This window comes from Nicotiana sylvestris, chromosome 6, assembly GCF_000393655.2.
Source record: "Nicotiana sylvestris chromosome 6, ASM39365v2, whole genome shotgun sequence".
NCBI lineage: Eukaryota > Viridiplantae > Streptophyta > Magnoliopsida > Solanales > Solanaceae > Nicotiana > Nicotiana sylvestris.
In genome coordinates, this window is record NC_091062.1 from 101990262 (window position 1) to 102005522 (window position 15261).

General features: G+C 33.1%; 1 protein-coding gene across 1 annotated transcript; it reads left to right on the top strand.

The window, feature by feature from the left end:
- The first annotated feature begins 3303 nt into the window (after nucleotides 1-3303).
- Nucleotides 3304-12559, top strand: LOC104212111 (uncharacterized). The gene is made up of 5 exons (XM_070147472.1): nucleotides 3304-4107; nucleotides 4195-4374; nucleotides 4475-4808; nucleotides 11270-11392; nucleotides 12067-12559. The coding sequence occupies exons 1-5, from the start codon at nucleotides 3673-3675 to the stop codon at nucleotides 12186-12188; spliced, it is 1194 nt and encodes a 397-aa protein (XP_070003573.1). The 5' UTR covers nucleotides 3304-3672; the 3' UTR covers nucleotides 12189-12559.
- Nucleotides 12560-15261: the final 2702 nt, after the last annotated feature.

Below are 15261 nucleotides of genomic sequence, written 5' to 3' on the forward strand. Positions count from 1 at the left end.
TCTAAACAAATTTGCTTTAATTAATTTAATTTCACTAGTAACATTTTAACTTCTTTTGTGGGTAGGACGAGAATTGAATTTTAAATCCCCTAGTTTTAGGGGTTAGTTTTGATTATTGAACTAATCCTTTTACTTAAAAAAAGATTTGAACTAATCCTTTGTGGACAGTACAACAGCTGGTGATAAGCCACGCCACCAAATGCTAGTGGATTTAGCTTTTCAGTTTGTGATTTCCACCATTAACTTTTGTCAATATACTTCTTCCAAAGTGCCGTAGATACATTGTAATAGCTGCAAAAGCGGATAAAGAGGGGGGGGGGGGGAGAAATCTTGGGGTGATGCCTAATTTGAAAAGGGATTTTTAATAATATATTAGAAATTTATTTGCCTATGTTTTTTATGTTTTACAGTTTTTAATAAGTATCTAAGTTTTTCTTACAACTTGTATACAATACTTCTTAAAAGGCCCACACCCCATTATTAGTGCATTCAATTAAGGAATCCAATTACATCATTTCCTTTTTTCCCATTCTCATCTTCTCTTTCTTTTTTTAAAAAATCAAAATCCCTTAATTTACGTCCAGAATCTCTATCTTCTCTCTTCACCATTGCCTACAACTTTATATTATTAAAAAAATATTCAGAAATTGTATGATAACTGCATCATAATTGTAGTTAAATTGTATCAGATACATCAATGCCTAAAACATAAATGTATCATACTTGTATCACAATTATATCTAACTTGTAACAATATACAATGAATATACTATGACAACAGGGCCAAGCTATCATACATTTGTCGGTGGGTTGCTCAGGATCCAATGATCCTTGTCACGAATTCACAACTGCTCGTAACAATATACAATGAATATACAATTATCATACATTTGTAATACAATTTCTGCAACAATTATGATACATATACAATTATAATACAATCACGATACATTTCTGAAAATTGTGATACAATTATGATTTTTATTTTCCTCAAGTTTTAATCACAACTCTACACTAAAAATTTAATATAACAGTATTATAATTGTATTAGTATTGGATCCACAGCTTACCCACAACTTAATTGCAGAGCAAAATTTCGAATTTCTTCTGTATTGAGATTTTGGATGCTTGAAAGAGAGAATCCGGATATCAAAAGCTTCGGAAGAAGAAAGAATTTGCAATTTTGGGGGGATAACAGTGGATGATTGAAAGAGGGAAATCGGATATCAAAAGCTTTGGAAGAGGAGTGAGTAAGCGAGATTTTTAGGTTAGAAAAATTTTGGGCATTAGTAGGTAAGGGAGAATTCCTACGGTGGGTAAGTAAAATTGGAAGATGTTTTTGTAATCCTTTGGAAAAGGAAGATAATCTTAAATGTATGAGATTATGTGTAACTGATACGCTATATTTAAGATATGTTGCATTTCCTCTTTTTTTATGGTTTTGTATAAAATTAGTAAATATAGGTATATAAAGTAATTAACAAGAAACCTAAATAAAGGTAGTAAATAGATTTCTATTATAGTATAGGTAGGTAAAAAATATACATAAACGTAGGAATATTATTAGACTACTAAGATAGTAGATCCCGAAATCATTAATCACGAACTTGAAATTTAAAATTTAAAATTAAAATAGGATTGCTACAGTCTGACATATCATAGCAGGTAACTTTTTTTCTTCAGATTACTAAGAGCCCGTTTGGCTTACCTGATTTAGAGTAGCTGATAAACATTAGGTGCTGAAAAACACTTTTAAGTGCTGAAACTGATTTAAAAAATAAGCAGTTATGTGTTTGGATAAAAGTGCTGAAATTAATAATATGCACCTGAAGAACTGGGTATACGAAGAGTTTTGTTTTAAAAAAAGTATTTTAGGAATAGAATAGTAAATATTTTGGTCAAACTTAAAGTGCTTATAAGCTGAAATTTGATAAGTTGGGGAAGACCAACTTATGACTTTTGACTTATTTTTGGCTTATAAGCACTTTTAATTTTACCAAACGCGTAGATAAGCCAAAAAGTGCTTATAAACCAGTTTGACCAACTTATAAGCTTAACCAAACACCCTCTAATTAATATACTTTGAGAGTACTTACCTCTAACTATTTTTAAATGACTCGATTATATGACTTAATTTATATTGTCGACACATAACACTTTAAACTAACTGCAAAACATGTGTTATTAACTTGTTCTCTCTCATTACACATGGTCTTGGTCAAAAGTAACACTAGGTGTTGTTATCTATTGGATGAAACATAGATCTGTCTATAGGACACACCTCCCCTTCACTGCCTAATGGTTCAGTAATGATCGGTAAATTTAAATGGTATCTTGGATAAAAGCCACCTGAATGCTTAGAATTTTAAGGGTTTGGATGCATTTGATCTTTTCTTTGTGTTTTCTCACAAAAATAAACAAGCAGACTTAGGAGCTGTTTGGCCATACAAAAATTTTCATTTTCTTAAAATTCACTTTTTTGGAAATTAGTGTTTGACTATAAAATTTTCAATTTTCACTTAAGAGGATGAATTTCGGAGTTTTTCGAAAATTTGAAAAACTCCAAAAAACTGTTTTTCAAAATTTTCACTTTAAATCACCGACAAAAATTCAAAACAGCCCAAAATTATATTCATGTCTAACACAACTCTAAATTTTAAATACCATTTTCACTTGAAATTCTTTTTCACTTTTTTTTCGGAATTTTATAATTCTTATGTCCAAACGCCCACTTATACATTAACATTGTTTCCAATAAAAAAAATGTGCATTTTCAATGAACCATCAAAAGACTAAACAACCAAAAAAATTAATACCAATACTTTAGTTTCTGAGTGCAAATGTTTTTTTTAAAAAAAAATCAAGCAAAAATTCAGTAACATATTACGAGAAAATATACTCCACTAGTCTTGCGAAGTTTTTTCTTCTTCCTTTTTTTTTTTTTTTGTGTGTGTGTGGAAGAACCCAACGTTAACTTTGAATGTATAAGGAAACAAAAGAAAAATCAATTGCATCCGAACCATTAAAATTCTAAGCAGCCAGATGGCTTTTATCCAATATACGATTGAGGTTTAATTTAATGGACCATTAACTACTGGACCAGATCCCATTCCCTATACCCTATGCCCAAAAAGAAAACCTAAAAGAAGAAAAAAAAAGAAAAGAAGAGCTCTCTCTCTTTCTCTCTCCTTTTTCCCCCTTTTTTTTGACCTTTGAGGTTTAAAACATTAGCAGGGTGGGAATTGGTTACCAACTCAATCAGTCAACCATGTAGGTGTGACACTACAAACAACTCTAACCATAACCATTTGCAATTCTCTACTACCCAATGTGTTAGGGAAACAAACTACAACAACAACATAACCATAAAAAGAAGCCCTTTTACGACATTTTAGCTGTTTATTAAGGCTCACAAGGGTACTGCCATTCTATATTTATCTTTAAATTACATGTTACCAGTTCCCAACAAGTGGCAGTTGAATAACGTGGCTATACAAATGTACGGGCCAACCACTAAACCCTAACTCTCGCGCGCCCCTTTAGCCTTATATTTAGAGCAAGTTCAACCTGACATCCCCCCAATCTCGTCCTTTCCCATAGTTGCATCTTTATTGTCCTTCCTCTCAAACGGCAAATATTCCAAGAATTACATAGTGTAACTAAGCTTCAAACATGGGTTCTTCTTTGTTTCCAAGTCATGGTTTTGCCATGGAGGAACCACAACACCAAAAGCAGCAGATTAAAGATTTAAACTTGATGGGTTTAACTTTTAAGGCTCTTAGCACGTCATCTGTTTCCGAAGAACAGAGCACTGCTGGGGCGAAGAAAGCTAATTGGGGGAATGATTCCATGTTTGGCTCATATGGGTGGTCAGAACATTCGTCTTCCTCTGGTTTAAGCAGCCCTTTTGGGTCTGAACTTGGCTCAACAGAAACTGATGAAACTGAAAGCGAGGAGGATGACGATTTCATTGCTCAGTTTACTCGCCAAATGGCTGATTATATGCTTAAAGACGACGACGATGAAGAAGAAGAAGGAGATGTTGTTGTTGATAGTAATGATTCTGATGAAAATAGGGTCCTAAACTACCCTCCCAATATCGCTCAGGTATATTTATATATTCTCAAGATTGCAACTTTGTACCTTTTCTTTTGGTGCCAATTATTTTTACTGAAATTGTTTTTTTTTTTCCAGTCATCAAATCCAAGTGGGCTGGCTGGAAACTGGTCCAATTACAATTCCAGCGAAATATGCTACTATAACAAAGAATCTTTAAGCGCATATGTTAAGCCTACGACAGAGTACTCTCCAGATTTAGTAAAGAATTTTAATACTGTACTTTACTCAAGTGATGGTTTGAAGAGACCAATTCAAGTAAGAAATTAAAATTAAACCAGCTTTAGGTTGTTAGTTGATAAGTCTTTACTAGTATCTAACTGACTTTTGCTTTTCTGGTTTGGTACTTGTTTTGTAGGTGTACCACTTAAAAGACCAACCAACTACACTAAAAAAGAGGCCTTCTAAAGGAAAAAGAGTCAAGGGGACAACTACTACTGAGTCAGTTCAGAAACTCAAGACTGAAAAAAACAGAAACCAGAACAATATGCTGAATACTTTTACCAATAAACAAACACTTGGTGGGCATGGTGATAAGATTCATCATCATCATCATACAATGCAGAGTACTGGAGCGGGTATGAGGGCTATCTTTCTCGGAGGATCCGGGTCGATAAACGGGTCATCTGGAACTGGAGTCTTCTTGCCTCGCAGAATTAACCCAACTGCAAATGAAACAAAAAACAAATCTGGTACGTCCACTTCTTACTACAGTAATTTTCTTGAACCAATATCTGAAAACTTTTTGTTGCTTTTCTTTAATTGTTAATTTATTAAAATTGTGATAAGACCTTCCACCAAAATGGAGTAAAACGGACCCCATTTGGGGTTCAATCAATAGCGTTGCGTTCAGACTTTGTCCGCCTACAATTTTACTGGATTAAGAAACCTGTCACTATCAGTAATGAATATTTCAGGATGCCCACATAAGTTTTCTTCATTTGCTGGTTAGATTCCAGTATCATCGTTTGGTGGCTCCTTTGTATTGTTGGAGCTATCAATTTTTAAGAATTCTGAAAATGCAGGCAAGATTTATTCCCTCCTTTCGTCTTATTTCAACTTCCTAAAGATTTTTATATTATTACTCCTTCCGGTCTATGACCAATTTGTCTTGGGCACATCCATTAAGAAATACTAAATTCTAGACAAAAATAGTTAGTATTACTAAATTACCCTTAATTAAATGTTGCAGTATAATTTAATATGAGGAGTAAGACTTTTTAGGAATATGTACATAAGGGTAATTTTGTAAAAACAAATTTAATTTTTTTTGATTATATAAATGAACACTTATTTTGGACCAAGATAAAAAGGCAAATTGATCACTTATTGTGGATCGGAGGGAGTAATATATTTTAAAATAATAACAGGTAAGGTATTATTTTTTATTAGGTTACCTATTAATGCGTATCGTAGAAACTTATTTATAATTACGAAGTGATTGTATAATTTTTTTAATATATTAGAGGTCGTTTGGTAGGATATATAAAAATAATTATGAATATGCTGTATTAGTAATGCTAGGATTATTTATGCTGAACACAGTCGACGACTGTTTGATTTGGTGTATTAAAAGTAACATGTATTGCATAATTTTTTAAAACAATTATTTGTTTACAAAAATAAATATTTTTAAAAAAGTTTTAAAGAGCAGTTTTGTCTTTATACATGCATGCTTATTCATGTATTAAACCTATGGTGTTGCTAATGACATGACTTGCTATGTATAGCTATTAGTTGTACATAGGTCTAAAACACTACCAAACTAGATATTAAATAATATCAAAGCTAATACATTTATTATTTTTCCTAATATGTCCTGCCAAACTTGTACTGAGCTTGTATAGTTTGTGAGTAAATTTTAGTTTCTAAGTTAAATGCATAGTTTAGGTCGAAAATAACCAAATTAAAACTCTATAATAAGTTACAAATAGAATAGGTATGAGAAAAATGGGTAATCTTCTAGGTCGGTGTGCAGAACTGAAATCTGGAATATATAAGTCAATATAGGTGAGGTACTATTACATTTTGTGACACGCATTCTGAATTTAATACATATAACTATATATTCTGTTATGAACTCAACAAAACGATACCTTGATTAAACTTCCAAATAAACTGATTACAATAGAAATGCAAAGGGCCAGATAACAATTCGCATAACTCTTTCTTGCTAGCAACTAGTCCTTTTTAACAGCTCCTAATTGTACTTTGTGGGCCTGGATCCCAAATTAACCTTTTTGAAGGCCTTCTGGCCCTTTGGCTTCTTCTTGGCCCAATAGCTCTTCTCAGCCCAATATTGGATTGGGATTGGTTCATAATAATACTCCCGTCCTCAATAAGAACCTTGTCCTCAAGGTTCAAGTAATGCAACATTGAAGAGGAAAGAAGGCTACTGCTGTTTTTACTGCTTGAAGATGAAGTGTTCTGACTCTCTGCATTTCTTTTAAAGCTTTGCCAACCATTAAGCACCCTGTTAATTTCACCTGAAGACTGTTGAGCCCAACTAGCCAATGATGACAGCAATCGAGTAGTAGAAAGATTGAAGTGAAATCCTAACTCATCGTTATACCAAGCCACAAGTAATAAGAAAGCCCCAGGTGCAGTGGACAGTGACATATGGGGCTGATCATCTAGCTGAAACCCAAGAAACTTAAGCATAGGAAAAACCTGATAAACCAGTGATTGAGAAATTACTGCAGCCATGGAAATTATTTTCAATAATTCAGCCTTTTCAGTACAAACATAAGGAGTAAAAGCAACAACTATATTCCACCGTAGTGGGACTTTCCCTGGCATCTTGTTAAAAATTAACGAAGCACCCCATATGCTAAACATATCAGATATGGCACAAGACAAGAAAATATTAATTCCGTTTTGCAAGCCACCCGAGCCATAACGTTTCAGAAAAACTTTTTCACCGGAGAAGGGCATCTTGACCCTACCAGTAATAGTCCTTGGGATATAAAATCCACAGGAGCTTCGGATTCTAAAAATATCATTGGCAATATAGTCCAAATCAGAAGGTGAATGTGGTTCAGAATTATCCGCAATTATTTTCTCCACCACCCTTCTTTCAAGACTTCTCATGCTCATCGTATTGGTGCATTTGGCCTTGTTGGTAGCCTCAATCATGTGCATAGTTTTAGCTGCGGTATCGAGCTTCCTAAAAGGTGCTATAATGTTACTCATAAGAATGAACAGCTCACTGTTTGCTGCAACAATCACCATAGGCCTATAGAAGATCATACCAAGTCCATGATCCTCTCCCTCAACAAGGACAATCTTAAGGACCTTCCATTGTCTAGCTGTCTCAAGCTCAAAAGTATAAGCATGTTCTAGATCAATTTCTTCAAGTGGCACGTTCGATCGCCCCATCCACATATGCCGCACTAGACTAACTGGACTGAGTGCTAAGAGAACATATTTGCGCACTCTGTTTGTACTCTTGAACTGAAGTCCCAAGGGTGCAATGAAAAAAATTACACATGGTTAATGTCATAAACTTAGCATGGGTCAAATTACTCAAAGCACCGCAACATATATCCTTTCTTGTAGTTCCAAGGAATGTAATAAACAAACTAGAACCAGGATCAAATGGAAAGTATAATTCAAATTGATTAGGTGGACATCGATGCAAGGATAATATAAGTATAACACGACCAAGGCCACTTAAGTAATCAAATGTACCTCTGCTGATAAGTAGATTGTGACCGCAAACTGAAAGCATACAAGGCAGTGCTAGTGGATTATCAAACATGACAAGGTCGCGGAAATAACACTTAACTGGGGAAGTTATTTGAAACATTTCGTCGAACACTTGGGTTTCAGGCTTTACTGAATAAGTCTTCAATGAATCTTCGACTTTTACGTCAGTTTTCTTGTTGGGCATTTCAGCGAATACCTTGCAGTCATAGCCTTTTGAATTTCCCCCATCATCACTTTCAGTTTCCACCATCTCAATAAGAAATTCAAAATTATCCGCAGGGCTGGACCGTCCTTTATCCAAATCAGAATCAATCTCTGCTCCTGAGAACTCCTCTGATTCGCTCTTATCGTCCAAACACACAACCATATCTATATGCTCGGGAGCTTCAGGGATTGTCTTGGAAGAGGCAGACAACTTGTTATCTATGTTGTCGAGCAGGTTGAGCATACGAGTGTTATTATCCATCATCGCCATCATCAGTCCCTGGATGGCGTCGAGATGATAATTGATAATAGCAGAAGAGTAGAGAGCCATGGAGGATTGAAGTCCAAATCAATGAAAGCACCAATGTTGTGAACTCAACAGAACGATACCTTGATTAAACTTCCAAATAAACTGATTACAATAGAAATGCAAAAGAAATAGCAATAGAAAGAAAGGAGATGAGGAGACAGAGCCACAGAGAGGAATAGACGAGGAAGAGAGAGACCATGAGAGGGGAGTTTTCCAGATAACAATTCGCATAACCTTTTCTTGCTAGCAACTAGTCCTTTTTAACAGCTCCTAATTGTACTTTGTGGGCCTGGATCCCAAATTAACCTTTTTGAAGGCCTTCTGGCCCTTTGGCTTCTTCTTGGCCCAATAGCTCTTCTCAACCCAATATTGGATTGGGACTAGTTCATAACATGTTCTTATCATTTTATCTTATAGCATATAATTCAAATTCAAATCAAACGACATTAATGAATAGGTGAAAACGACTTTAGATGAGATGTATAAGAAAAATGAATTGATTCTTCTGTAAATTATAAGGTGAATTTTCTTATCGAAGGTATCTGGATTTGAATCTGAATACACCAATCTTAGTACATGGGAATCTAATGGATGGTGGGATCCACTTTAGTTGTTAAAGTTCGAGGGATCCACGCAGACAACTGGCTTTTCAGTCATATATACATCTCTCTCCCCCACCACGATTGTCCATTTTTGTTTTGTTTATTAAAAAAAAAAAAATATTAGGATAGACACATTTTCATAAGTACGTAATCAGATGATAACCCTTTCTATTTCTTATTTCTTATCAACATAGTGCTCGTAATGTTTATCATAACTCCTTTTTTTGTCATATACAATGATTGAGATAATTCACTGTTTAATTTTCCATATATTCTTTGTCATGCACTAACCGTTTATCGGTTTACCACCTTTCATTGTATATCTACTTGGGCAAAATACCTTAAAACACCCATAAACTTGACTCAGATTATTAGTATCCACCCTGAACTATGTTCGGTCTTAATTACCCCTCTCAACTTGGCCTTTTGAGAGACATTACCCCCCTAGACGCTGATGTGGCAAAAAGTGTGGGTGCACTCGCCTGCCACGTGAATTTTTATGTATATGTGATATTCTTTTGAAAAATAAAATATATTTTTACTGTTTTAAGAATATTACTTTTTAGATAATTTTTTTCGAATACAGTTTATAATAAAACTTGGATAGAACTACATTATTTAGGTTAAATATTTTTATTTGGCCAAAAATAATAAAATTTTAGTTAATCTTTTTTTGCATTTGACCTAAAAATAAAGATTTATACAATTGAAATAAATAGTCAAGACATCTAAAAAGTTATAAAAAATACATAATTTGAAATTAATTATTTTGGCTATAATTTTTATATAGCTCTAAATTACGGTGCTCTAAAATATATATATATATATATATATTACAGACTTTACCTAAAAAGGTAAAAATACACAGTTGAAATAAATAGTCATGGCATCAAAAGAAGAAATAAAAAGAATGTATTGATGCAATAACTATTTATTTTTATAACTTTTTAGATGCCTTGACTATTTATTTCAATTGTATAAATCTTTATTTTCAGGTCAAAACAAAAAAAGACTAACTAAAACTTTATTAATTTTGGCCAAATAAAAATATTTAGAGTAAATAATGTGGTTCGAGTCTCCCCAAGAGCAAGGTGGGAAGTTCTTGGAGGGAAGGATGTCGCGCTATTTGGAAACAGCCTCTCTACCTCAGGGTAGGGGTAAGACTGCGTACACATTACCCTCCCCAGATCCCACTAAGTGGGATTATACTGGGTTGTTGTTGTTAGCGTAAATAATTTGGTTCTATCCAAGTTTTATTATAAGTTGTATTCGAAATTTTTTTTATCTAAAAAAGTAATATTCTTAAAACTGTAAAAATATATTTTATTTTTCAAAAAAAGGCCACATATACAGAAAAATCCACGTGACAAGCAAGTACACCCACACTTTTTGCCACATCAGCGTCTAGGGGGGTAATGTCTCTCAAAAGACCAAGTTGAGGGAGGTAATTAAGACCGAGCATAATACGAGGAGGGTACTAATAATCTAAGTGAAGTTTAGAGGTGGTTTAAGGTATTTTGTCATCTACTTGAGTTGAAGTTAAAAGAAAATTAAAATACGATTACTGTTTAAAGACAGACTGCCGTGGTAAAAACATTTAATTACAGGAAAAAACTTTGTAAAATTTAGCTTCGGTTAAGCTATCAATAAGATGGGGTAGGAGCGGGGGTCCAAATAGTACGAATAATTATTTGTCACACCTACCTTGTATTCTTGTGAGAAGATAATCAGATTAAAAGATTTGTAGAATGTTAGGGGTATTTAGAAGTGGCTTTTTAAATGTTTGGTGATTTTTGTAAATATGGTTTCTAGTTCTGTTCTGTAAAAAAAAAAAGCTTTTCGAAAACAAAACACAACTTTTTTATAGAAGAAACAACAATTGTACCTTGTTACAGTCTTCAGTAAACTTCTCTACTAAAACTATTTCAGTGAAGATGTCGAGGGTCTATCGAAAATAGTCTTTTTACCTATATAAAGTAGGGGTAAGATCTGTGTGTACCCTACTTTCCTAGATTCTACTTATAGGATCATATTGAGTATGTTGTTGTTTTATTTTAGAGAAAACATCCCAACTCAAGCCAAAAAGAGATGTCCAATAATTGTATCTTTTGTTAAGTACCTTGAAGATAAATCTAATCGGTAGATACTCCTAACAGATAACAAAAAACTCCAACTACTATTAAGTATAGCATGTAATTAATATATAGTTGAAAGTGTGGTATACGAATGATGTAAAATATAGATGTTAGTGCCAGGTAGGTTTATTGTTTTTGAGAAATTAGTTAAACAATTCAAAAGCTAAGCTTTTTTCATGACAATTTGGAGACAGGAGGTTCAACGGTTCTTATACCAGCAAGAGTTCTACAAGCCCTGCAACAACACTTCAACCACATGGATGTTCTGTCTCAATCAAACACATGTCCTGTCTCCCCTACTCACCTTCCCAAATACGGTAAGCTTATCATTAAATATATCGCAAATTCCTTAAATTACATTTTGTGCTAGTTTAACTTATGTATAGTGACATTGTAGAGTTAACTATAACAATTACTCCCTCTCCGCCTCATATTATGTATCGTGTTTTTTTTACACGCCTTTTAAGAAATATTAATTAGGAAATGGATTGGACTATTCTACCTTATTTATGTCTTAAAATATAATCTCTCTTCGTTGAATATTTATTCTATTTATGTGTTATCTTCATCTTCAAGAACAATTATTACTAAGGGTAAAAAAGAACAAAAATAGTCAATTTTGTCTTGAACTTCTAAAATAACAAATAATTTGAGACAACTATTTTTAGTAACCACAACTGTTAATATGAGACAGAGGGAGTAGTAACTACTATTCACGGTAAGTCTGATATTATAACATAAAGAGAATGAATAATCTGTTGGAACTCAAGTAGTGTTGTGCACGTTTGGATCAATAAATGATTGATAGATTCGAGATTTGATAACAAAAAGAGTGGAGGATCTGTTGTTCTTGAATCATTAAATAGTTGCTGCATGTATTCAGGATTTGAAGTGAATTAGTACAAACTAGTCAACAAAAAGATTGATTAAGTGATTTGGATCATTAAATATAGTCAATGAAGCAAAAAATCATTATGTGATCTGTTTGCAGATGCAGAGAATGAAACTGAGGGATTTGTTTGGAAAGAAAATCAACATTCAGAGGACCAAACAAGGAGGGCAAGTGTAGTAAACGACCAAGAGATGCAACTACCTCAAGAATGGACTTATTGAATATTGATGGGTAGCAATTACATCATTTAATTGGGAAGCAACTAAATAAGGACAGAAGTTGAATGAGACGAATGAATATTCTATCGTCAAATAATATTGGTGTAGAAAAGGGGTTGGAAAAGAGTAATAAGTAGTGACATTGAAAGTGATGTGGGCTTTCAATTTCACCTAGCAGGAGTCAAGATGGATGACGAATAACAAGTCTTAGGTTGTACTTGTACCATAGTGATATGGCTTGTTCATTAGATTATTTGTACTGATGGGAGGGATGTCTTATTTATGATGTCTCGTAATAAAAAGGATTGGAGGTGTGATGTATCCAATTCAAGAATGTAAAAAAGCTAAGTGCAAATAAAATTGTTCTTCCTATATATCGTGGGCATTTAATCTAGTTTTCGTTGCTATAGTGTAAAAGCTTTTATATAGATATACGCGATAGAAAGAACTTATTAGAACTGATGTATAATATCAATCCATATTACTAACTTACTATGATTAAGTGATAAATTGAGATTGAACATATCCTACTCCTATCGTAATTGCAGACAGGCTAATCAATTACTCGACAAATGCCAGCTCTTGAACTCGACAAATGTGATGACAGCTTTGTGCTATTGTATAGTTAATCTTTGGGATACCATACCTTGATTTCCGAGACCCCACCGATTGCCTCTTTCTCTCACAGATTCAGATCTCAAGTTTACTACATAAATTAGACGATACAATATGCATGTTACTACTGTTTTCGTTTTACATGATAATATATCATATAACAACTCAAGTAATTAATTCTCAAACACTTTCTAAATCTTATAACAAACTATAATATGTAATATTTTTTTTTTATATCTATAGTGTCAAGTTAGTTTATGTGCACCTTAATTGCTCCTCCGAGCTGTTTGTCCAATAATTTTGAATATAAATATATATATATATATATAAAATTTATTTCATAAAACAAAAGAAATTGATATTCAATTTCAGACAGAAAATTAAATATCTTTACCAGCATACTTGAAATCTGGAACTCTTTTTGAAATGGAATAAAAACAAGAGAAAGAAAACGATTGTAATATACGTTTTATGGAATTGAAATTGCTAAAGGACTTGCAGTATGATGCATCCATACTACAGAAGATTTACATTAGAAGAATGAACTGCATGCTTCTATAAAATACACTTAATATTTTTTTTATAAAATTAGCTTGTCTTTTTCTACCTTTTATTTATTAATCTACGTGGTCTTTGTCGTTCTGATCTTGATTGTTCCGTTAAATGATAGTAATATCCATGTTGCTTTCTCTCCCGTCCACTTGGTAGGCTCTCTAGATTTCATGTTTACACTTTTGTTTTTCTTGTATATGTATATAGACCTTAAATCTATATATATCCATTTTAACTAATTAAATTTGATAAGCTCGATCAATAGACTAGGAATATATAGTTCAATCTTATAGTATAAAACTAGTATAATTTTCAATTTAAAGTGCTATAAACAAGGGTGGCTCTAAATAACGACCCTATTCGAGTAATAAATAGTTAACTGGAGCTTATCTAGAGGTTGGCTGAATATTAAAGGTTGTGGCAAAGAGCTTTTGCATCGACTCTTCCCCCCCCCCCCCCCCCCTTTTTTTTTTTTTTTGTATACATACTAAAAGTAGTCACTCGCAAATCAGCCAATAGACTAAGCATTTTCTATATTGATGCTGGCTTTGAGACAGAATCTCTTCATGAGGGTTTTACAATCCAAAGTGAAATTCAAGTTCAGCAACAATTGAATTTCCACAAGAACACACTGTGAATTGAAATATCGAGAAGACAGTGTTAAATGGATCTAGTTGTGTTGTATCTCCTGTTTTCAAGGTAAAGACAGACATTTATAACCTTTATTTAACTTCTTTAAAATATGTCGGTTAAAAATTTAATTTTGATTTTAAAATTTTCATTCTAAAACTGAGTTTATAGCCTGGTATATTTAAGATCATCATTCTCAAAAAGAAAAAATTATTTCTAAATTCTGTCAAATCATACATGTTCACATAAATAAAATAGAGGGAGTATTTGTTACCAGAACTCGTTTGGAAGTATATTTCCAACTTAATTCCTTCTAGAATAGCCTTTTCTCTCGCTATAATTCTACTATTATTTTAGAGAGATTGGACATTATTGATTTGCAATTACGCCAACATTCTGGCAGCCAGAACCATTTAAAGTAGTTATAAGATTGAGGATATTATGAGCTATTTAAAAAAAAAGTTGAATATATACAGAGACACCTAAAATTACAGTTAGACATACAACTCAAGGGATCGTTTGGTTTGAATACGATTTATGCTGGGATTAATTATCCTGATATTATTTTTATCCACTGTTTGGTATATTGTATTAAAAATGATAATTACATAATTTCTAAGAAGAAGGTATCACTACTAGAAATCCGGTACTTTGGTCGCTTATAGGCCTAAAAGCGACCAAAAAGCGACCAAACATGCCTGGTCGCAATATTACTGGTCCCTTTATTTTAGGGACCAAAGTTGGTCGCTAATTAGCGACCAACTTTGGTCTCTAAGGTAAAAGGACCAAATATTCCGGGTAAAAACTATAGCGACCAACTTTGGTCGCTTTATTATTTTAATAATATAATTTTGGCGACCAAAGTTGGTCTCTAAATGTAAAATACGTTATTTATTTATTTATTATTAATCATAAAAAAGCGACCAACTTTGGTCTCTAATCCAAATATTATATTTTAAAATCTGGAAAATAGAGACCAAGATTGGTCGCTTTTTTATTAATTTTTTTTTTTAAAAAATAAGCGACCATAGTTGGCCGTTAACTTCAAGAAATAATTTTTTTTTAATTATAAGTGACCAACTTTGGTCGCTATATTTCCAGAAATTATTTTTTTAAATAGAATAGCGACCAAAGTTGGTCGCTTTTGAGAAATCTGGGTTAAATAGCGACCAAGGTTGGTCGCTATTGCCCAGGAAATTGTTTTTTTAAGGGAAAAGCGACCAATTAGCGACCAAAGTTGGTCGCTTTTCTTGGTATATTTTTGCCAGAAAATACCTGT

Bases quoted from the DNA above. Each gene is read 5' to 3' on its own strand.
- LOC104212111 (XM_070147472.1), top strand. From the start codon at position 3,673: ATGGGTTCTTCTTTGTTTCCAAGTCATGGTTTTGCCATGGAGGAACCA. The intron at 4,108-4,194 runs GTATATTTATAT...TTTTTTTTCCAG, and splicing joins ACCCTCCCAATATCGCTCAG to TCATCAAATCCAAGTGGGCT. The intron at 4,375-4,474 runs GTAAGAAATTAA...CTTGTTTTGTAG, and splicing joins GTTTGAAGAGACCAATTCAA to GTGTACCACTTAAAAGACCA.